The sequence below is a fragment of the Rana temporaria genome, chromosome 9 (assembly GCF_905171775.1).
Source record: "Rana temporaria chromosome 9, aRanTem1.1, whole genome shotgun sequence".
Classification (NCBI taxonomy): Eukaryota; Metazoa; Chordata; class Amphibia; order Anura; family Ranidae; genus Rana; species Rana temporaria.
This window is the reverse complement of record NC_053497.1, coordinates 70,336,670-70,361,322: the sequence shown is the minus strand read 5'-3', so window position 1 is coordinate 70,361,322 and position 24,653 is coordinate 70,336,670. Positions and strand designations below refer to the sequence as shown.

Sequence of the window (24,653 nt, the reverse complement as noted above, 5' to 3'; positions counted from 1 at the left end):
TAATAAGGGCTTAAATGTGGTTTTGTCACTCTGCATAAGTGACACAGAAAGCACAGAAATGTCTGTCAGGGCAGGAGACCTGATCTTTCTCCATGACAGTTTCCCTTTCACTTACAGGCATCTTACCCACCCTGTGACTGGACAGTGAAAAGAGAAGCAGACAACAGATAAAACCAGCTCTGTGTCACTCTGTGCTTAACTTCTGTTAGTACATTCCTCACACTGCAGCACGTTTGACTGGCTGCTTGTGCTTCTTCTCTCTCCCCCTCTCTGAGCTCTGCTGTGCAGACTAAAGACTGCAAGAGGTTGATACCGAGTCAAATTCAGGTAATTACTTTGCTTGCATATGATTATAAAAGCATTTGAAAGTATAATTATTGTTACAGAATTGTTTTATTTTGTGTCTTTTATATCTGCCTGGAGTTCAGTTTTAAAAAGTTCACCTTTTGTGAAAAAATTAGAAATGCAGAAAAAAAATGTGCATTTATTATTTTCTCCCACAGGAGTCTGCAGAGCATTGCTCCCATGATCAGTAAATGCAATGTCACTCATACGGGCAGAAGGTAACGAAAGAGTAGGAAGAACCAGTGCACTCTTAGTTATTTGAAAACGACAAGACCTCTGCCGTGGTGGAAGGGACTTGTAGTGTATTCATTCACAGGTCGCTGTGAATGAATGAAGCAGCTGTGTAGGTGGAGCCATGCACAGTCGTGCCAGTTTTGAAAATTGACAGCAAATGCGGGGAGAGGAACCCCCCACTGTCATGGGGGAATGACTGCTGTAGCATGTTGCACTTTACACCCTAAATACTGTATAGCTGTAACCTGTAACATGCTTCCAAAGGTGAACTTAACCTTTAAAACAAATCTGGGCTCTGTCCGTGCAAGGTAAGTTACAGGTTTGATTTAATGCGCCTGTTCTCAGCAGTAAATACTTATCTTTCCTTTCCACACGCTCTATATTTGCTGCAAGAAAAGAAAATACCCTTCTGGGTATGGAGGAACATATCAATCAATCCCCTTTGCCTTGAAATAGAACGACAGTGTATAGGCAAACAATGGGCATACAAATACTGTATTTATTGGCATATAACACACACTTTTTTACCCTAAATAGAGGGTTTTAATTTTTTTTTACAAATAAATATCTGAAAAGTGTAGCGTACATTTATATTCAGCCCCCTTTACCCTGATACCCCTCACTAAAATCTAGTGGAACCAATTACCTTCAGAAGTCACCTAATTAGTAAATAGAGTCCACCTGTGTGTAATTTAATCTCAGTATAAATACAGCTGTTCTGTGAAGCCCTCAGAGGTTTGCTAGAGAACCTTAGTGAACAAACAGCATTATGAAGGCCAAAGAACACACCAGACAGGTCAGGGATAAAGTTGTGGAGACGTTTAAAGCAGGGTTAGGTTATAAAAATATCCCAAGCTTTGAACATCTCACAGGGAGTGTTCAAACCATCATCCGAAAATGGAAAGAGTATGGCACAACTGCAAACCTACCAAGACATGGTCGTCCACCTAAATAGACAGGCCGGGCAAGAAGAGCTTTAATCAGAGAAGCAGCCAAGGGGCCCATGGCAACTCTAGAGGAGCTACAGAGATACACAGCTCAGGTGAGAGAATCTGTCCATAGGACAACTATTAACACTCCACAAATCTGGCTTTTATGGAAGAATGGCAAGTATAAAGCCACTGTTGAAAGAAAGCTATAAGAAGTCCCATTTGCAGTTTGCAAGAAGCCATGTGGGAAACACAATAAACATGTGGAAGAAGGTGCTCAGGTCAGATGAGATCAAAATTTCCCCATTGCTATTGCTGTAGTTTGGGCAGAGGCTGCGGCACTTATTGTTGTCTCATTGGTGATATAGGGCTGGCACTGTACCCATGTAGATGGCTGGTGGTATCATCAGGCTATGACCATTAAGGTGGGCTCCTTTTCTGGTTAAACATAATTCCCATCAAAAAAACTTTTCTCCTGATACCATTTGGGGTACAATTATTGTGCATCAGCTTCTTTATCCCCCTTTTGCTATATTAGTACCAGGGCTGGGCTCTCCGCCCTACCTTCTCTGTATTTAGGTTTCTCTGCTATTGGTTAATTGCCAGTACTCATCATTCCACAGTGGCTCATAGGCATGTGCATTTCGTTTCGTTCCGAATCGAAATTCGGACGAATTTTTAATTATTCGGACATTCGGATGCATACGAATTGCCGAATTGCAATATTAATGAATTTACCGAATCCGAACGAACGTTTTCGATTCCGAATCGAAAATCCGCGGACGAAATTCGATCGGAATTCGAAAAAAAAAAATTCGATCGGAATTCGAAAAAAAAAAGAAAAAAATGTTTTCGAATTGAATTCGAAAACAAATTCTATTCGAAAAGAGACTATTTGTTTTCGAATCCGGTCGAAAACGAACGAATTCCGAAAACGGTCTAAATATTTTCGAATTCGACCGGATTTTTTGAAATTCGGTCGAAAACGAACGAATTCCGAAAACGAATTTAACACATGTAACGAATCTAACTTAACGAAATTAATTAAATAACAAATTAAAACGAAACGAAACAAAACAAATTTTTCCCTTTTGCACATGCCTAGTGGCTCACCTGTTGATCATCTCCTGCTCGTCAGTCATTCCCACAGCCAGCCCCTTCTGGCTATTTAAACTGCCTGGTTAATTTCTTTAATGCATTGGTCAACATATCTAGAGACTCTCTGCTGTGTTCCTGTTGAAGACTTGCCTGGCTGATGTCTCTTATGGTTCCTGATCCTGTCTGCTGTCTCTGACTACGCTGTTCTCTTACTTCCTGATTTCCTGGCTTGCTCTGACTATCCGATTTGGCTACCGAACTCTGGCTATGTTTTGACTATGTTTACCAGTTGTACCATTTTTACAACTTATTAAAAAGGTGTGATTTTTACTGCATTTTCTGTCTCCATCTGTTTTATGGTTCGAGACAATCAGCTAATTTGGGTTAATATATTGCTATATAGCTTCAAGTGAATCCTGAAGAAGCCCAATCTGGGTGAAATAGATTGATCCCATCACTTTTGGCTCTGCTGGTTGTATAACAAACTTTGCAGCATTGTTCACATGTTTTTAGAGTATGTTTTCAAATTTTATTTATGGACCAATAAATATTGTTGTTTTAAAGCATATTGTTATTTGGCTTATTACTGTGTGACACGTCAAATATTGCCCATATTCCTGTGTTTTTCTTATTGGGAGATTCGGGGATACCCGGTGTTCTTTGAAAACTGATTTTCTCACACTCAACCTTTTTTAACCTCCCTGGCGGTATGATTATTTCAGAAAAAAGGTGCTGAAAGCGATACCATTATTTGCAAGGAAATTTGGCGTTTTATACTGTAGGTCTGTAATTTTTAGGAATAACTCACTTAAATCTGACCAAACAAGAGACTAGTAGGCATCCCGGGTATGACATTTTTTTTAAAAACAAAATTATAAATTATAATATAATAAATAATTATAAATAATTATAACAAATAATAATATAATTATAATACAAATTATTCAATAATGTAATCAACTCAAAATCACTGAAATTTGCTCAGTTGCAGAATTGTCACTGTCATTACTTTTATTTTTTTATGACGACTTTCCCCACAAATCGCTATCGCACAATTCTGCAAGTGATTATAATTTATTATCGCTGTTTTATAGCTTCTCTAAAACCATTTTTGACATAAAGGGACACTTTTGGTTGCTATGGACAATCTACAGTTTGCAGGGAGAAAGAACCGTTTTTATTATATAAAAGTACATGTAGAGCACTGGGCAGACCACTAGGGACAAGGGGGGGGGGGGGTGTATTTTTTACATACAGTACTGTAATCTATAAGATTACAGTATACTGTATGTAATGTGTTTGTTTACGTTTTTGAATTTGGTGCCGTTCTCCGCTCCCGTGCGTCGTAACGTCGCAGGGAACGGAGATCGGCGGCACAGGAGGACACTGTGTGAATCGAGCGAGGTCCCGCTCGCTCACACAGCGCGGTGACATCGCTGGATCCAGGGACAAGGTAAGTAACTTTGTCTGCTGCTGCAGCAAGGCAAGCCCGAGTCTGACTCGGGGTTACCGCTTTTGGTATGAAAATCTCACCCCGAGTCAGACTCGGGAATACCACCAGGGGGGTTAAGGCACTCCATACATTGATAATTTTTTCCATTCAACCAGTGGGTTGAACTGAAGAAAATATCGAATTCCCCCATCCACACATTTGTTGTGGATGGGGGAATCCTCCCACTCTGATATTTTATACAGCAGTGGTGAGACTTCCCCACTGTCAGAGTAAAATGATCAGTGTTTCCAGCTATAGCCAGTGGCACTGATCATTCAAGTAAATCCTGATAGGCTGGTTGTACACAAGTCCAATGGACCAGCCTGATCATTCATGCATCAAAATTCAGCCAGTCCCTGCTAAAGTAGATTAAGTTTGATCCATGTATGACTGGCTCAATGGGGCACCCACATCTAAGGACGTGTAAGCTGCAATATATAACTTTTTTTTTTCTTGGGTTTAGATATCCATTAATATCAGTCCATAAAACATGCAACACAAACTACACATCTGTGTATACTTACAAGAAGAACCCCAAAGTGAGTAAGGTGAGAGCAGTTACACCAGGTGAAATCAACATCTGTATCAGCCACTGAACAGCCAGATTCATTCCATCCACCTATATTATCTGCTCCAGGACAAAAGGACACAATAATCATATAAGAAGATCATTGTCAAGTGTGGGTGTCCTAAGACATAATTTTCCCTTACAATAGTGTGCTAAAATGCTAAAAGTATTTAGTCTATTCATTTATCACAGGCATTTTTGTAGCACCGTAAAACACCGGAGAACATGCAAACTCTATGCAGATAGTGCCTTATCTAGGATTCAAACCAAGGACCCCAGTGCTGCAGGGCAGAAGTGCTAACCACTAAGCCGATAGCATTTCAGATTTTATTGTTTTCTAAAAAGAAACTCTACTAGTTAAACTACATAATCTGTCTGTTTGCCTTCATAATACAATAGATAAAAGATGGTTTAAAAGACTCCATGGGTTATAAATGCATTGATTTATTTATTAAAACAATTGTTCTTGGCAATCATTGATCTACCTGTAAAGGAGTTAGAACTTTTTCACTTACCGTTTTTAGTGATGTCCCAAAATACACACTTTACTGGACGCATCTCCTAAATAAACAATATAGAGTAATTTAAAAGGACATGGTAGTAACCAGGGATGGAGCACTTATGCCGCGTACACACGATCATTTTTAATGGTCTAGAAAACACAACGTTTTTTTCAACCCGATTCTTGTTAAGCCTGCCTTGCCTACACACGATCGTGAAAAAAAAATGCTCGAGCAAAGCGTGGCGACGTACAACACGTACAACGGCACTATAAAGGAGAAGTTCCATTCGGATGGCGCCACCCTTGGGGCTGCTTTTGCTGATTTTGTGTTAGTAAAAGTTTGGTGAGAGACGATTTCGCGATTTTCAGTCTTCATACTTTTCAGTCTGTTACGAATGTGCTATCTCCATTTCGAAAGCTAGTTTTATCAGAATAAGCCCTTCCGTCTCATAACTTGCTCATCACGTCGTTAAAGCCTACACACAACCATTTTTTACGACGTGAAAAACGACAACGTGAAAAACAACGCAAAAAAATAGAGCAGGTTCTACATTTTTAACGTCGTAAAAAATGCTCTGGAGCCTACACACGGTCGTTTTTAATGGCATCATGAAAAACGGTCGTGTGTACGCGACATTAGAGACAGCAGAGACCTTTGTGAAATACAAGTGGCACACTGTAGCTCTCTTTATGATAGCAGATCCAATATAATTCTCAATTTTGTTGAGTATATAGTGTTAATTATCCTATTCTAGTTTGCTCCAAAACCTTGGGTCGCTGGTTTTGAGTAAATATGCAGTGTTCCTGAGCTACATTTTGGTTCTGTGTCAGTGACAGAGAAAGATAACTAGGCAACCAACATTTGAGAAGGTCTGCAATGGCAACTTCAGGATTTCTCCCATGACATACAGTGCCTTGAAAAAGTATTCATACCCCTTGAAATTTTCCACATTTTGTTACAACCAAAAACATAAATGTATTTTATTGGGATTTTATGTGATCGACCAACACAAAGTGGCTCATAACTGTGAAGTGAAATTAAAATGATAAATAGTTTTCAATTTTTTTTTACAAATAAACATGAAAAGTGTAGCATGCATTTGTATTAAGCCCCTTTTACTCTGTTACCCCTAACTAAAACCAAGTGGAACCAATTGCCTTGAGAAGTCGCCTAATTATTAAATAGAGTCCAAATGTGTGTAATTTAATCTCAGTATAAATACAGCTGTTCTGTGAAGCCCTCAGGGGTTTGTAAGAGAACCTTGGTGAACAAATAACATCATGGCCAAGGAACACACCAGACAAGTCAGGGATAGAGTTGGGGAGAAGTTTAAAACAGGGTTAGGTTATACCAAAATATCCTAAGCTTTGAACATCTCATGGAGCACTGTTCAATCCATGATCCAAAAATGGAAAGAGTATGGCAGAGCTGCAAATCTACCAAGACATGGGCATCCACCTAAACTGACCGGCCAGGCAAGGAGAGCATTCACCAGAGAAGAAGCCAAAAGGCCTATGGTAACTCTGGAGGAGCTGCAGAGATCCACAGCTTGGGTGGGAGAATCTGTCCACAGGACAACTATTAGTCGTGTACTCCACAAATCTGGCCTTTATGGAAGAGTGGCAAAAATAAAGCCATTGTTGAAAGAAAGCCATAAGAAGTTCCATTTGCAGTTTGCTAGAAGCCATGTGGGGGACACTGCAAACACGTGGAAGAAGGTGCTCTGGTCAGATGCAGGGATGGACTGGCCATTGGGACTACAGGGAGTTTCCCGGTGGGCCGGTGGCTCAGTGGGCCGGCTTCAGTGACAGCGGACCGCCGCCCCCCCTCCGCTCCTCTGTCTCTCCCTTCTCGCAGAGCTCACCTCCTCTCCCTTCCCGCAGTGCTCACCTCCTCGCCCTCCCTGCAGCGCTCACTTGGGGGAAACAAAGAAGCAGGGGGAGGACCAGAGGAGCAGGGGGGATGACAGAAGAGCATGGGGGAGGGGACAGACAGCTGACTCAACAGCTATGGCCTGGGAGTTTCTCACTTCTGCCTAATCTTGTCCCATAAGGGGGGGGCACCAAACTGATTCTTTGCCCTGGGTGAAATAATGTTTAGCTTCCCCTCTGGTACTGCCTATAAGAGTACCAGTACCAGACGTTTTACTCTAATAAAGTAAAACGGCTAGTGGCTAGCCACCATGGGAGAGACCTATCAAAGTGGGCCAGTCTGGATGAAGTCCAGGGCCAAATTTTTGTCCCAGTCCAGCCCTGGTCAGATGAGACCAAAATTGAACTTTTTGGCCTAAAAGTTAAAAAAAAAATTTGGGCGGAAAACTAAATCCCTGTACACACGATCGGTTTGTCTGATGAAAACAGACTGAAGGACCGGTTTCATTGGACAAACCGATCGTGTGTGGGCCCCATCGGTTGGTTTTCCATCGGTGAAAAAAAATAGAACATGCTTTAAAATTTTCCTATGGATAAAAAACCGATAGAAAAAAACGATCATCTGTGTGGAAGTCCATCGGTCAAAAATCCACGCATGCTCAGAATCAAGTCGACGCATGCTCGGAAGCATTGAATTTAATTTTTCTCAGCACGTCATAGTGTTTTACGTCACCACGTTTGGACACAGTCGGATTTTTGACCGATGGTGTGTAGGCAAGACTGATGAAAGTCAGCTTCATCGGATATCCGACGAAAAAAGAACAGAGCGTGGAAATACAATTATTTTAGCAAATATAAACTGCTAAATACCTTTTCTCATTAGCACTATATCGCAGTCTTGTGACTTCCATGAGTGTGTGGTTAAAGCTTGTAGGAGGAGTTTTCATACTGCACTGGCTGTTCTATCATGATCCAGGACCCCTGACCATCTGTCTGAACAGTGCTGATTAACCCTGTGCTGATCACATGCACTCTCCCAAGAAAAAAACACTCTTTAGCAATACACACCAAACTGAGCATGTGCAGCCTGACTCCAGTAATTCTGTCTTATCCGGACATGTTTTGCAGTCAGTGAAAGAAGAGAAGGATCTGTGCATATACAGGATCAAACAGCCTTTTACACAATGCAGAGGATTAACCCCTTAGGTTCCACAGTGAGTATAACAAGCATGCTTTACTGCATATACAGACTGATTTTACTGTTGTGGGTTTAGAAATACTCTAAGTTTAGCTCCACTTTATCCTCAGAGCTGCTACATATGTAATATAGCCTAATGGTAAAATAACTTACCGTGTTGTCAACAATGTGCTGTAGCTTGATTCTAACTGGCTGGTCTAATTTCTGTATGGTAACTCCTTCTACAGTGGCACTGATGACGTAGGTGTTTAATTTGTAATTACCAAAGGTGTAATCCTACAAACAGACATTAGTAAATGATATAAACATTAATAAATTGTAAACCTTTGCACGTGTGCATAATATATATATATATATATATATATATATATATATATATATATATATATATATATATATCATGTTTGATCTGTTATATATAACATGATAAGATAGATTAGATAGGTAGGTAGAGAGATAGATAGATAGACAGATAGATAGATAGATAGATAGATAGATAGATAGATAGATAGATAGATAGATAGATAGATAGAATCATGCTGGCTATATACAATTTTTGGCTAAAAAATACTATTAAAATATACTCATTTTTTATTAATCTTAAGGGGATTTTTTTCAGAATGTCAAAATAATATTAAGACAGAGCATAACATAAAGATAGATAGATAGATAGATAGATAGATAGATAGATAGATAGATAGATAGATAGATAGATAGATAGATAGATAGATAGATAGACAGATGAACATAAATAAGTTATGTAAAAACTACTCTGTAAAAACATTTTCCTTTCACTTTAGGTTTAAAGCCTTATTGAACATAAAAGTTTTGCAAATGTACCAGAAAAAGTGATAAACTTCCTAAAAAGTTGAACTGCACTTTAGAGGCTGCTAATCCAGCTTCGTCTCCTATTGCTTCAGGCAGATATATGGAGACAACAACGTTGTCAATTGGAGGTTTTTCCGATATGATCTGTTGGAAGAAATTACTTTTATAGACATCTGTTTATATTGTCTACTGGATCTAACAATAATCTCTACACAAAAAAAGCTGGAGGGAAAATAAAACATGGAACTGTTTGAGAGAAATAGAGGCCTGCCAATGGCTGAGAGAATGAATACTTTTATTTCATCATTGTACTTGTGAAAAAACAAGCCATCATCATCAGGGCACAATATCTGGTGAAATTGGACTGGATTGATGCAAGTAAAGTCTAAAAGGTTCAGTGTAAACATTTTAACCTCAGTTCAGCATCAGTTCAGTCAAATCTTTAACATATATTACGCCCAGATGAAAGGTTGGCTTGTTTCTTCCAGATGTACAATGATGAAATTAAAATATATGGACCAATGTAGCGCTCCTTTTTTTTTTTTTTTTTTTATATATATAATCTTTATTTTGGTTTTCAGAAAAGAAAAATAATAACACAAAAATTTACTTTTACATGCAAACAATGCTAATATTGCGCCGTCAGGGATCACATATATTTCTGCAACTTCACATATGCAATAACAAATCTGGTATATAAAGAAAAGAAAAGAAGAAAAATAACTACATAAAAGAAATCCTACTTGTGTGTACTAATATTTCTGGTTCCCCAGCATCAAAGGTGTGGTTGTTGGGTACTTTCAAATGAGAGGGACCCACCTATACAAAGACAGTGCAACCTCCGCTCCGCCACCCGTTTGTTGTGTAGCAGCAGGGTTGGAGGTACCATTCTATAGTGACTGGCCATTAAAAGTCACCACAGGAGAACTGATGTTCAATGGTAAGGGCCAAGATACACCAGGCAACTTAGGTGTAAAGGATATTTAAATTCCCAATCCCTTATGGGGATGTAGCACCCTGGAGTTTAGGCAGGGTTGCTCCTCACAAATTTACTTGGCAGGAATAGTCATCCTGGTTGATTGTGAGAGATCCATTGATTTCTCCCTAAGTTTGGCCTGGTTGCGCTTTTCTCTTCGACCACTAGGTGGCTGGGTACTTGGTGGTACTAGAATGAGAAGGGCAACGCAATGTCAGATTATGGGTATATGGGGGCATCTTAGCAAATGGGCAGGGGTTTTCTTGAATCCCTTTTCCTGTTGGGAGAACCTATATATTTGGGTGGAGTCAGGTGATCTGTGTTCTGGGTGGACACGTGTTGTATTGCCTGGCTGGAGATGAGGCCTATCCTAGGCACATCTGGCTGCTAGACTGTCTGAGGGCCTATCCAGAAGCAAGAGATAAGCGCAGGGTTGGGATTGCAGCTTGCAGTCCAACCGAAAGTGATGATTCTGTCGACCAGAGAACCTGTCGTGGTCAGAGGTAGTGGGGAAACTGACGCCAGTAAGGGACTATCCGCCTAATTACCAGGGACCACAGTGAGTAACTGAAGGAAGTACCGGAGCAGTAGTCTCACGGAAGGTGAAGAATCGGGAAACTTCAGTGGGAATTAAGCCAGGGACCCAACAAGCGGAGGTGACATTTGCAGAGCAGCCTTGTGTGTCAAGCTAGGGACCATTCAGGCCAGCGTGGGTGAAGCTTGAGAGGTATCTAGCGTGCCAAGCTAAGGACCCAGCAGAGAAGCAGGGGTGACGCTTGAGGAAGATACTACATGAAGATTGGAGGAGCTCAAGGGATTCAGTGGCAGTGAATCAGTGGGTCTAGAGAGAGACCAAGATACAGTGTATTAAATAACTACAAGGAGCAATTGTAGTGAAAGTGAAGGAACTGTTAAGCCTTGTGTTTGGAACGGTTAAACACTGTTGCCATTGGAGACAGTATTCCTGCACATGCAGGTGTGGCATCTTGCTGGATGGCGTTCCCTGCATGGCTGTCCTCCTATTAAAGTCTTGGAGGCTACCAATTAATCTTGCAACTACCTAAGGGTTTCCTGGTCTTAACCCTCTCTCCCCCAAAAAGGTTTGTTAAGAGAAATACACTTTATTTTGCATCCAAGAAGTGTCTGGCGCCCAATAACTTTAACAACTATACACCCAAAATGCCTCACAATCCACCCGCTACATACAGAAGGATGCAAGCTATCCCTGGCCCTAAAAGTTCTCATTAGATCAAAGGAGGCCTGGGACCTTGCTACCGGTAGTAGGATAAAAACAGGCCCCACTCCCAAATAGGAGGAAGCAAGTAAAAGAAAGAAAGAAAAGAACACCATTATCATTAGACATCATATAGTTTCCACATCACATAGGTGTCTAAGGCACGCTAGTGCTCCTTTTTTTAAATTGTTTGAATTTTGCCCAAAGCATCCTCCAGAATCCTTTTCTTGCATAAAAGAATAACTAGAGTCACTGCACTGCAATGGCACTTCACTTCATATACTTAATTTCACGGTTCCAGCTTAAACCTAGTTCAGTATCTCATCCTCATTCCTTTTCAAATGTGTAGACCTGTGAATGAGTAGTAGGTGAGGTGTCAGCAACCCACATATAATGAGATGCAAGCTACACTTCTTAAACCCTTTATACTGGTGTCAAAGGTTTAGAAATGTATTACAATATAAATAATATAACACATGGATTCTGTGGTGATTACTGAAAATATGTCAAATGCAGGGAAAGAAAAGCCTTCATTTTAATTCCATGTTGTATGACAACAAAGGTTAGTAAAAAGCTGCTGAAAGCATTCAACAATTTTTACTAGACGCCTGTACTTAGGGAGTATAAAGATTACCATTGCGAATGACGACCTCTGAATATACTAGTTCTTACCTTGGAATAAGTATGTGGTTCAGAAATTCTGACTTAACTTCACTAGCTAAATGACTCAAAGTACTGACCCTAAAGTCAACCAGGCCACTATCACTTTAAGAAGGTGATCTGCAGTGGCAGCCTTTGTGTTTCTCTCTGTTCTCACCAGATGCAGAAAGCAAAGAAAAAGAAAACCTAAACTTGAACATATTTTACAGACAATGTATGTGAACATTTCTAGCTTTACTATTTTTACTGGCCCTTTAAATAGGAACTATTCTCTGAGATCAATAAATTAAATAAATAATGATTCAGTCTTAATTTTTGGAAAGGCCAGAATGAGTAATGCACCTCTCTGCCTGCTTAAACGACCTATAATCACTTGCCAGGTCCCGCTATGCTCTACCCTCTTCTGCCATAGAACTGGTGCTTTACTATAGAGTTCAACAAGTTTGCAACATAATGCATGCAGACAGAATGTCAGGTTGCCTGGCTGAGTTAGGTGAAAACAGGTTATGAAGATGTTATTTCCATGCTAGGGCAGCAGCGACCATACCTCTAAGTTCTGTGCTTGTTGATAAGACGTTACAGTGAAGTAACTGTCTTGAAAACTACTGAAGTTAACATTCGATACTAGTAAAGCCATAGAATCAGCAGTGACATTTGCACTATCCCCAGGAAAATTCATTCTGAATCCAATTTCCTCTGTAATGTTTAGGATCCTTTAAATGAAAACAAAGTTGGAATGATCAGTCATTTACACAAAGGACAGTACCTGTTAGATTATTTTCATTATAATAAATCAATGTTTCTAGTGTAAAAGCTGAAATCTAGACAAGTTTTTAAATACAAATGTTAAATACATATAAAGCAGACCTGAGCAAATTTTGCCCCCTGGGCCGCATCTGACCCTTTAGCTGTATAATTACAGATGTTCTGTGAAGCCCTCAGAGCTTTGTTAGAGAACCTTTGTGAACAAACAGCATCATGAAGGTCAAGAAACACACCAGACAGGTCAGGGATAAAGTTGTGGAGAAGTTTAAAACAGGGTAAGGTTATAAAAAAAGAATACCCCAACTTTTTTTTTTTTTTTTAACCACTTAACACCCGCCCGCCGTCAAATGACGGCGGGCGGAATGCTCTATTGTTCCGACAGGACGTCATATGACGTCCTGTCATTTAAAGCCTCTAGGGCGCACCCATCGCGTCACTGGGAACACCCGGGCACCCGCGATTGCCCAGTAACTGAGCAGGGACATGGAGCTCTGTGTGTAAACACATAGCTCCACGTCCTGTCAGGGAGAGAGGAGACCGATCTGTGTCCCTTGTACATAGGGACACAGATCGGTCACCTCCCCCAGTCACCCCCCTCCCCCTACAGTTAGAACACAACCAGGATACACATTTAACCCCTTCCCCGCCCCCTAGTGGTTAACCCCTTCCCTGCCAGTCACATTTATACAGTAATCAATGCATATTTATAGCACTGTCCACTATATAAATGTGAATGGTCCCAAAAATGTGTCAAAAGTGTCCCATGTGTCTGCTATAATGTCGCAGTCCCAAAAAAAAACGCAGATCGCCGCCATTCCTAGTAAAAAAGAAATAAAAAAAAAATCATTATGTCCCCTATTTTGTAGGCAATATAACTTTTGCGCAAACCAGGTTTTTTTGCGATTTTTTTTTATACCAAAAATATGTAGAAGAATACATATCGGCCTAAACTGAGAAACAAATATATATTTTTTAAAAAAATGGGATATTTATTATAGCAAAAAGTAAAAAATATTGTGTTTTTTTTTTCAAAATTGACGCTATTTTTTTGTTTATAGCCCAAAAAATAAAAACCGCACAGGCGATCAAATACCACCAAAAGAAAGCTCTATTTGTGGGGAAAAAAAGGACGTCAATTTTGTTTGGGAGCTACGTCGCACGACCGCGCAAGTGTCAGTTAAAGTGACGCAGTGCCGGAAGCTAAAATCTCGTCTGGGCAGGAAGGGGGTGTATGTGCACAGTAGGCAAGTGGTTAAAGGTACATTTTTATTTATTTTCAGTACACAACATACAACAAACACAAATATGGAGCGAACATCGCTCATTCCATTACAAAAATTTGGTAGCTGGTAAACATTGGGTAGAATTTGCCTAATTAAGACTGTTCAATGGGCAGGGGCTTCAGTCAAACTTTAAGGAGCAGGTGGTATGGTACACTCGGAGCCAACCCAGGAGCCCCAAACCTTCAATAATTTTTTTCTGGCATCCTCTGGCTTCATACGTCAGTTTGTATCAGTGGCGGCCCGCCCATAGGGGGCGCCCAGGCGCCGCCCCCCCTCCTGTAGGCAAAAAAATAAATATATATATATATATATATATATATATATATATATATATTGGCCCCTTTAAGAAAGAAACTTAAAAAAAAAAAAAATCTTTAATGGGTTGGGATTGAGCGCCGGCCACCATTTCCCTATGAAGCGCCGCGTCACTACAATCTAGACATGGCGCTTCATTTGCGGGCTTTTATCTTGAATATGGGCGCATTGAAAAGCGCTGATATGCTTCCCGTGCCTCTCTATGAGCGCCGGGAGCATTACTACTGTGACTTCCGGCACTTTCTCTGAAGTTCACACTGCCCGAGCGGAGTGAAGCTGGCGCTGCTAAGGTAAGCCAGCCAAGCCACACTCAGTTCAAAATGGATTTGATTTATCGCCCCATTAGGTCATCAGCGGACAGCGGTGCACTGCCTGATCCCCACCCATCCACCTTGGAGCCTGTTATTGTATTTAGACTGCTGGGACTTGTAGTTCTCCATCATCTCCTGGGACTCAGGTGCATGCAATCCACCCTCTATGGGACTACAAGTCCCAGCAGTGAGAAAAACTGAACAAATATGGTGGATTGCATGCACCTGAGCCCCAGGAGATGATGGAAAACTACAAGTCCCAGCAGGTTATAATATAAAGCTCCGAGGTGGATGGATGTCTGGACAGTGACAATTGATGGGCACAGTGGTGACATTTGATGGGCACAGTGGTGACAATTGGTGGCACAGTGGTGACAATTGATGGCACAGAGGTAACAATTGATGGCATGGCACAGTGGTAACAATTGATGGCATGGCACAGTGGTAACAATTGATGGCATGGCACAGTGGTGACAATTGATGGCACAGTGGTAACAATTGATGGCATGGCACAGTGGTGACAATTGATGGCACAGTGGTGACAATTGATGGCACAGTGGTAACAATTGATGGCATGGCACAGTGGTGACAATTGATGGCACAGTGGTGACAATTGATGGCACAGTGGTAACAATTGATGGCATGGCACAGTGGTGACAATTGATGGCACAGTGGTGACAATTGATGGCAAAGTGGTGACAATTGATGGCATGGCAAAGTGGTGACAATTGATGGCATGGCAAAGTGGTGACAAATGATGGCATAGTGGCTGTGTTTGATGGCATGGCACAGTGGTTGCGTTTTGATGGCACAGTGGTTGCGTTTTGATGGCACAGTGGCTGCGTTTGATGGCACAGTGGTGATAATTGATAGGCCGAGTGAGGCTGCAATTTTTTTTTTTTTTTTTTTTTTCGTTTGCGCCCCCCCAAAAAATTTGAGCACCAGCCGCCACTGGTTTGTATAGCGGTATAGCATGATTAATGGTAGTAAGCCAAAAGGTGAACTGATAGATTATTATTCTCACCCAAGAGCATGATGAGCGTCAATTTCCAAACCACATGCAATTCAGTGGTGCTTGGTTTTTGGCATCTATGGATAGCTCCATGGGAGGGATTCCTCCCATCAATACTGACTGTGTCGATGGGGAAATTAAGCAATTTACTTTCCTGCAGGAAAGAAAATTGCACCACCTATGACACCTATGTTTATTTTTAAGTCACTTTCTCATTTTACTTTACAGATCAGATAATGGAAATCGCATACTCACCGATTTGTAAATTTGTTCAGAGAACTAGCTTTGGTTAAGATGTCGTTTATAACATTCAAATGAATTGTGGCAAATTTAATGTCTGTATCTGCCAACGCTATTATTTCAGAGACTTTGCTTAGAATGACCCTTATATCATTTTCTGGCAGGGAATGTGCCTTTGTTGTCATGTTTAAAATGTGTTCTGCCAAATATTTAGCATTTTCTAAAAACACAAACAGAACCAAGAACATTAACTTAAAAATAAATATTTAGTATTTAAAAAAAAATGCATTTAACATAAAATGGGGTATTTGAAAACAATTGCAAAGGAAAGCGGTTCTCTCTGCTTTATGCAAATATAGTTGAGTTGTATAGCAAAACACTGAGGCCTCGTACACACGACCGAGTTTCTCGGCAGAAACCAGCAAGAAACTTGCTGGGATTTTTTTTTTTGCAGAGCAAACCGGTCGTGTGTACATTTTTCGACGAGGAAACTGTCGAGGATCCCGAGAAGCCAAAAAGAGAGTAAGGCCTCGTACACACGGCCGAGGAACTCGACGTGCCAAACACATCGAGTTCCTCGGCCAGTTCAGCCCTGAAGCCGCCGAGGAGCTCGGCGGGACGAGAGCTCCCATAGAACAACGAGGAAATAGAGAACATGTTCTCTATTTCCTCGTCGAGCTCCTCGTCGGCTTCCTCGGCCGAAAGTGTACACACGACCAGTTTCCTCGGCAGAATTCAGCCAGAAACTCGGTCGGAAGCTGAATTCTGCCGAGGAAACTGGTCGTGTGTACGGGGCCTATGTCTTTTTTTTCCTCGACGGGAATGGAGAAACTTGCCTTGTCGAGTTCCTCGACAGCCTAACAAGGAACTTGACAAGGAAAACGATGTGTTTCGCACGTCGAGTTCCTCGGTCGTGTGTACGAGGCTTCACACTATTGTAGAGGGAAGTATAGAATAACAAGACCTGGAAGTGCTCTAAGCTTATCTTAAAGGGGTTGTAAAGGTTCGTTTTTATTTTCTAAATTGGTTCCTTTAAGCTAGTGCATTGTTGGTTCACTTACCCTTTCCTTCGATTTCCCTTCTAAATGTTTTTTTTCTTTGTTTTCCTTGTCTGAATTTCTCACTTCCTGTTGCTCCTCAGTAAGCTGTTCTGGCTAACTAACCACCTCTCGGATGATGGGGGTAAGCTTACTGAGGAGAAACAGGAAGTGAGAAATTCAGACAAATTAAAAAAACATTTAGAAGGGAAATCGAAGGAAAAGGTAAGTGAACCAACAATGCACTAGCTTAAAGTGGAGGTTCACCCGAAAAGTTAATTTTTAACCTTAGATTGATGCTCATTTTGTGAAGGGGAATCGGGTAGTTTTTTTAAAATCTAAGCAGTACTTACCGTTTTAGAGCGCGATCTTCTCCGCCGCTTCCGGGTATGGGCTGCGGGACTGGGCGTTCCTATTTGATTGACAGTCTTCCGACAGGCTTCCGACGGTCGCATACATCGCGTCACGATTTTCCGAAAGTAGCCGAACGTCGGTGCACAGGCGCCGTATAGAGCCGCACCGACGTTCGGCTTCTTTCGGCTACTTGTGACGCGATGTATGCGACCATCGGAAGCCTGTCGGAAGACTGTCAATCAAATAGGAACGCCCAGTCCCGAAGACCATACCCGGAAGCGGCGGAGAAGATTGCTCTCTAAAACGGTAAGAACTGCTTAGATTTTAAAAAAACTACCCGATTCCCCTTGACAAAATGAGCATTAATCTAAGGTTAAACATTTTTTTTCGGGTGAACTCCCGCTTTAAAGGAACCTATTTAGAAAATAAAAAACTAACCTTTACAACCCCTTTAAAGTGTTGAAGCAACAGAAGAAATTAAAGTGAATTTGTCAATATTCTTAAAGTAGAACTATAGGCAAAACTTTTTTTTTTTTAATTTTGGATAGAGAAAGACAGATTTTGCCTCTCATGGGGCTTTACTGCCCACTGATTCCCCTCTCAGGGCTCACCTCTCAATGCTAAACCTTCAGTTTCTCTGACTTATTATTTTCCTACCCATGCTAGGTATTACAGAATAAAGGATTGTCAGGTGATTATCCTTTTAAAACTTCAGCACAGAAAGAAATTGCCTATGGATAAATGCCTGTATCTTAGTGAGACAGTGCTCTCACAAGAAAACAGTGGACAATCAATCCAATGAACATTCATGACACCAGTATCAAAAAGAAAGTATAGGGTTGCATTTGCTACTCAAATATAAAAAATGCAGCACATTTTATTCAAATTCAGATGTATACAACACCAATAATCAAAACTGAGCTTGGGTGCAAAGATAAGGGCAAGACTTAGTCCCCAAAATCTGTGAATCTCTATGCATGAAAGCAGGTGCCCATGGAACTCTTAAAGAGTCACGCCCTCTTTACATGTCCCCTGGGCACCTGCTTTTAGGCATAGAGGTTCATGTTTATAACACCCAACATTACATTAACCCAAAGCATAAAGAATTAATATTCACAAAGCGTTCCCCACAAACTAAAAAAATTGTATTCTTCTGATCAAATTGTTATGTATGCAACTTAATACAAAAGAGCACTCATAAATAAATAGACAATCAAATATTCAAAATACTCAAATATATAAACCACTATCCAACACATAAGTGTATATTACCAATCACTAGTATACAAAATGTGACTAAATAAAAATAAGGCCCCGTACACACGACCGAGTTTCTCGACAGAATTCAGCCAGAAACTCGATCGGAGCCATATTCTGCCGAGAAACCCGGTCGTCTATACACTTTCGGCCGAGGAAACCGTCGAGGATCTTGTCGGGCCAAATAGAGAACATGTTCTCTATTTCCTCGTTAGTCAATGAGGAAACTTGGCTCGCCGAGATCCTCGGCTGCTTCACAAGGAACTCGACAAGCAAAACGATGTGTTTTGCCCGTTGAGTTTCTCGGACGTGTGTACAGGGCCTAAGTGTTATCATTATGCAAAGAAAATCATTTATATTGCATGGGCTAAAACATCTTTCAAATTCTCATGCTCAAATCATTGAGCCCACAAATCAGTGTGTGTTGCCAATCACCGTGTCCATAAAAGTTAAATGAATGAAGGTGACTATCTCTCCCCCGATACCAGAAAATTGCTCCACGATGTGCCAATAAATACTGCACTCACCAGATCAATAAGGCTGGCCAGCATCCTACAAGCGCTTTAACTTCCAGGTTTTCAAAGAGCCATCGTTCAATCTACTCCTGGTACTCATAAGCAGTTCTCATATGATAGGTATGAAAAATAAAAGAGCCCCAAAAAAATGAAAAGTAAGTAGTGTAGAAATAAAAAAAAAGGAATTAATGAAAACATATGTCTCCACTCACATGAGGGGTGCCTTTGGAAAGGCACTGACACAAACAGCTCACTATGTCTAGGAGTAATGCACCACCACCCGCCACCAGAGCCAATGTGCGTTCCACAGACCCGGAAGTGATGTAGGGAATGAAACCTGAAGGGGCGTCGACCTCTCAGCATCTTCAGAAGGACTCTCCTGAACATAGTGAGTTGGTTGCGTCGGTACCTTTTTATGTGAGTGGAGACATACGGGCCAGATTCACGTACCTGGGCGCATCTTTGTGCGGGCGTAGCGTATCCTATTTACGCTACGCCGCCGCAACTTAGACAGGCAAGTGCAGTATTCACAAAGCACTTGCTCCGTAAGTTGTGGCGGCGTAGCGTAAATTGGCCGGCGTAAGCCCGCCTAATTCAAAGTAGGCTGGTAGGGGGCGTGTTGTATGGAAATGAATCGTGACCCCACGTAAATGACGCGCCTAACGAACGGCGCATGCGTGCGCATGCTCAGTATCACGTCGAATTTTCTCCCTAAGTTACGCCGGCTCAATGCTTAGTCGACGTGAACGTAACCTACGCCCATCCCCATTCACGTACGACTTACGCAAACGACGTAAAATAAGATGCTTATCCGACGTTTCCGACGTCCATACCTTAACATGACTTACCCCTGCTTTATGAGGGGTAAAGTTACGCCGGTCGTACGCCTTACGTAAACAGCGTATTTTAATACGCCCAGCGCAAGTATGTTCGTGAATCGGCGTATCTAGCTAATTTGCATATTCGACGCGGAAATATACGGAAACGCCCCTAGCGGCCAGCGTAAATATGCACCCAAGATACGACGGCGTAGGAGACTTACGTCAGTCGTATCTTGGCCGAATTCAAGAGTAACTGATTCTAAAAATCAGGCGCATAGTTACGACGGCGCTCATTCGGACATACGACGGCGTATCACTAGATACGCCGTCGTAAGTCCTTTGTGAATCTGCCCGTACGGTTTTAACTAATTCAGTTTAAATAAAATTACTACACTGCATACTTTAACATTTTTGGGGCTCTTTTATTTTTAATACCCATCACATGAGAACTGCTAATGAGTAACAGGAGAAGATTGGATGATGGCTCTTTAAAATCCTGGAAGTTAAAGCGCTTGTAGGATGCTTGTCAGCCTTATTGATCTGGTGAGTGCAGTATTTATTGGCACGTGGTGGAGCACTTTTCTGGTATTAGAGAAAAGAGAGTCAGCTTTATTCATTTAACTTTTATGGACACAGTGGGGTTGATTTACAAGGCAAACAGACTGTGCACTTTGCAAAATACAGTTGCACTCTTAAAGTGCGGTTGCTCCAGATCTTAGTAAATGAGGTAAAGCGCTTCACTTTGCAAAGAATACCCAATTACACTCAAGGGGGGAAAAACCAAACAGCATTTTGCTTGCACATGATTGGATGATGGAAGTCAGCAGAGCTAATGCTCATTTACTAATCTCTTGAGCAATTGCACCCACAGAGTGCAACTGCACTTTTCACAGTGTGCAGTCTATTTAGACTTAGTAAATCAACCCCAGTGATTGGCATTACACACTGATTTGTGGACTCGATGATTTGAGCATGAGAATTTCATTTAATTGTGAGATGTTTTAGCTCATGGAAAATCAATTTTTTACTTTGCATAAGGATAACACTTATACTTATTTTTATTTAGTCATGTAGTCATGTTTTTGTACTAGTGATTGATATTGTACGCTTATCTGTGGGGTTGTGGTTTATATTCAGTTTTTGAGTATTTTGAATATTTGATTGTCCACTTATTTGTTATGTGCACGAGGTGAGCGCCCATTTGTATTTCGTTACATACTCTATAGGTGTCATGTTTGCACTTAGAGGGGCAGCTGTCTTTGACATACTTTTAGTAATTGGTTGGCACTCTCTCTTATTTTTCTTAAAGTTTGTTTATTCAGTTTATTTATTATATTTGAAAATATGACATTTGGTCAAATCCTCAAAAATACATATGTGTCATCAATTAAAAAAAAAAAAAACTGTACTCCGTTAACAATGATAAATAATAATCATCACAACTGTTATTACCTGGTGTCACAGTGATGTTATCAAGATCCTCAAATAAATTAGGAAGTGATGTTAGAAGAACACATCTGCTGAAATCAGGGTCTTTCCACTCAGCCCTTTCCGTAATTACACTGATAGAACTAAATTGGGAAAAAAAGGAGCAGCATGAGGAATGACAAACACTGAGTGGCCTCAGTTGAGGACCACCAGGGCACATAATGACCATTAGTGCTGTGATAATATGTACTGTATACTGCATTACCAAAACACAAGCTAACAATCATAAACTGCACAAACAGCTCTGAATCTTAAGAACTAAAGATGATCAGGACAGCCGCACTCCAATCCAATGTAACTTTAATGTAAAAAACTGGAAACAGGCACTAAAAGTCACAGCAACGGAACCTAGAACAGCTGACGCGTTTCACACTAACTAAAATGTTTACTCATGAGTAAACACTAAAGTTAGTGTGAAACACATCAGCTGTCCTACGTTCCCTTGCTGTGACTTGTGGTGCCTGTTTCCAGTTTTTTACATTAAAATTACGTTGGATTGGAGTGCGGCTGTCCTGATCATCTTTTGTTCTTAATTGCCATATGCATTGCTAGAACCCTCAGTTCCTGAGAAGAAGATTTGCACCCAACAAGGCCTGCCTGCAGCTTCAGTCTCTGTCTCTTTATAGCTCTGCATCTTAAGGTAGAAAGACATGAGACGACTGATGGTCAACATGGCTGTTTACAGCCAAAGCAGATGTCAAACCTATGTCTAAAATGAACTGCAGATACAGAAACAATTGTTGGGGAAACAATTGAATGGGGGAGTCATAAAGAATATTCCCATTTGATCAGTAGTTTCCAGCATTTGGGTATTTTTATCTTTTGCCGCTGCGCTGACAGCTCTGGTACCAAAAAAAAACTGGCATTAGATAGAGTAGGTATGTTAAGAAGGAACTTTGTTAGTTTTAGGTAATTGGCTAGGTCAATATTTAGGGGTTTAGGGTTAGGACTTAAACAAATAAGGTATTTGTTAAGTATTGGGGGTGGGTTAAAGTGATTGTAAACCTCAGACATGAAATATGAACAAAGCATATGCTTCTATAGTGTGTCTCTATCCAGAGCAGGGATTAAATAGACTGTGCACTCTTACAAGTGCAGTTGCTCCAGAGCTTAGAAAATGGGGGAAAGCTCTGCTGACTTCCATCATCCAATGATGTGCAAGCAAAAAATGCTGGGGTAGATTTAGGTAGGGCTGCGCACTCTTACGGAGGCGCAGAGTTCTGTTTTTACGCTACGCCTCCGCAAATTACTTGCGCTACGCTTCATTCACGAAGCAGTAGCTCCGTAATTTGCGTGGGCGTTTCGTAAAAGTGGCCGGCGTAAGCGCGCGTAATTTAAATGATCCCGTAGGGGGCGTGGATCATTTAAATTAGGCGCGTTCCCGCGCCAAACGTACTGCGCATGCTCCGTCGGGAAAATTTCCCGACGTGCATTGCGGCAAATGACGTCGCAAGGACGTCATTTGCTTCAACGTGAACGTAAATGGCGTCCAGAGCCATTCACGATTCACTTCCGCAAACAACGTAATTTTCAAAAAACGCGACGCGGGAACGACGGGTATACTTAGCATTGGCTGCGCCTCCTAATAGCAGGAGCAGCCTTGCGCACAAAAGCGGCGAACGCAAACAACGTAAAACTCGAACGCCGGGCGCGCGTACGTTTGTGAATCGGCGTGAGTATGCAATTTGCATACTCTACGCTGACCACTACGGGAACGCCACCTAGCGGCCAGCGTAAGAATGCAGCCTAAGATACGACGGCATAAGAGCCTTATGCCAGTCATATCTTAGGCTACAGTCGGCGTATCAAGCTTTCTGAATACAGAAAGTCGATACGCCGGCGCTACTTAGCAATTACGCTGCGTATCTATGGATACGCAGGCGTAATTGCTACCTAAATCTACCCCGCTGTTTACAAAATCTGCAGGGGATCGAATAATTACTCAGTATGTAGGAGGATTTGTTTAATTGTGTATCACCCGAGGCAAGTCACTTCAATTGGGGTATGGAAGGTTCAACAACTGCGTTAATGTAAAACGCGACGCGGGAACGACGGGTATACTTAGCCCAATCCAAACTCATTATTCACACCACATACAGCTTACAAGTATCTATGATCTTACCAGTATCTTGAAACAAACTCATCTGGATTGGTGTAGCATCGTATTTGTGCAGTTCCGGCAGGGTTTGTTTCCTCCCACTCATAAATAAAATGATTATACTGTTTTTTCTCTGCAGGACATTTCTCTAAATTAGTCATACAAAAATGTCCATAAGGATTAAGGTCATCCAAAAAAACTCAATGTTAATTAATATTCAGAAATACAAATATGATGTTCATTAATAAGATAATTATTGTAGGCTGGGATTTCAGCTTATAACATGTTCTTTTCAAAGCGATACAAAGTACAAAAACTATTATTTTGTAATATATGCTATTAAATTAAACAAGGATGTAAGACAATATATACAAGGGTCCATTTGTGTTTAGCAGCATTGATTTTGTCCCTTGCCTTCCCTGAAATTAGATATTCGAATTCAGTAAAGTAGGAATACCGATTTACTCCCTGTATGCGAAAGACAACATCTTAATTAGTGTGTTTATGCAGCTAAATTATTATTGTTATACAGGATTTATATAGCGCCAACAGTTTGAGCAGCTCTTTACAACATGAATGCATTTTGTCATGGCCATTTGGTGCCCAGGGTGAAGATGGCAAACTGCGCCAACCCCCCTGCTCCGCCCACCTTGTTTTTAAGAAAGAATCAATAATGTTTCAAAACAAGAATATACTTAAAACAATACAAATTCAATTATCACCCCACACAGTATTTTGCCCTTTACATGACCCCCCCCCCCCCCCACACACACACACACACACAGAGTATTGTCCCTTTAGATATCACCCCACACAGTAGTTACCACTTTACATATCCCCCCCACACAGTATTTCACCCTCTACATGACCCCCCCACACAGTATTGCCCCCTTTACACGACACCTCCACACAGGGATGGACTGGCCATTGGGACCACAGGGAGTTTCCCGGTGGGCCGATGGCTCAGTGGGCTGCCTTCAGTGACAGCGGACTGCTGCCCCCCTCCACTCCTCTGTCTCTCCCTCCCCGCAGCGCTCACCTGGGGGGAACAAAGAAGCAGGGGGGACGACAAAGGCGCATGGGGGGAGGGGACAGACAGCTGACTCAACAGCTATGGCCTGGGAGTTTCTCACTTCTACCTAATATTGTCCCATAAGGGGGGGGCACCGAACTGATTCTTTGCCCCGGGTGAAATAATGTCTAGCTTCCCCACTGGTACTG

At 41.4% G+C, this 24,653-nt stretch overlaps 1 protein-coding gene across 1 annotated transcript in view; it reads right to left on the bottom strand.

Moving 5' to 3' along the window:
* Nucleotides 1-24,653, bottom strand: part of ADGRG4 (adhesion G protein-coupled receptor G4) — a 130,654-nt gene that overhangs the window by 28,876 nt on the left and 77,125 nt on the right. The window contains exons 13-20 of the mRNA XM_040323753.1: nucleotides 23,457-23,580; nucleotides 21,299-21,417; nucleotides 15,878-16,082; nucleotides 12,484-12,649; nucleotides 9,079-9,210; nucleotides 8,392-8,514; nucleotides 5,182-5,227; nucleotides 4,623-4,726 (exon numbers count right to left, since the gene is read on the bottom strand). Of these exons, the coding sequence (XP_040179687.1) occupies nucleotides 4,623-4,726; nucleotides 5,182-5,227; nucleotides 8,392-8,514; nucleotides 9,079-9,210; nucleotides 12,484-12,649; nucleotides 15,878-16,082; nucleotides 21,299-21,417; nucleotides 23,457-23,580 (1,019 nt within the window). The remainder of the gene's footprint in view (nucleotides 1-4,622; nucleotides 4,727-5,181; nucleotides 5,228-8,391; nucleotides 8,515-9,078; nucleotides 9,211-12,483; nucleotides 12,650-15,877; nucleotides 16,083-21,298; nucleotides 21,418-23,456; nucleotides 23,581-24,653) is intronic.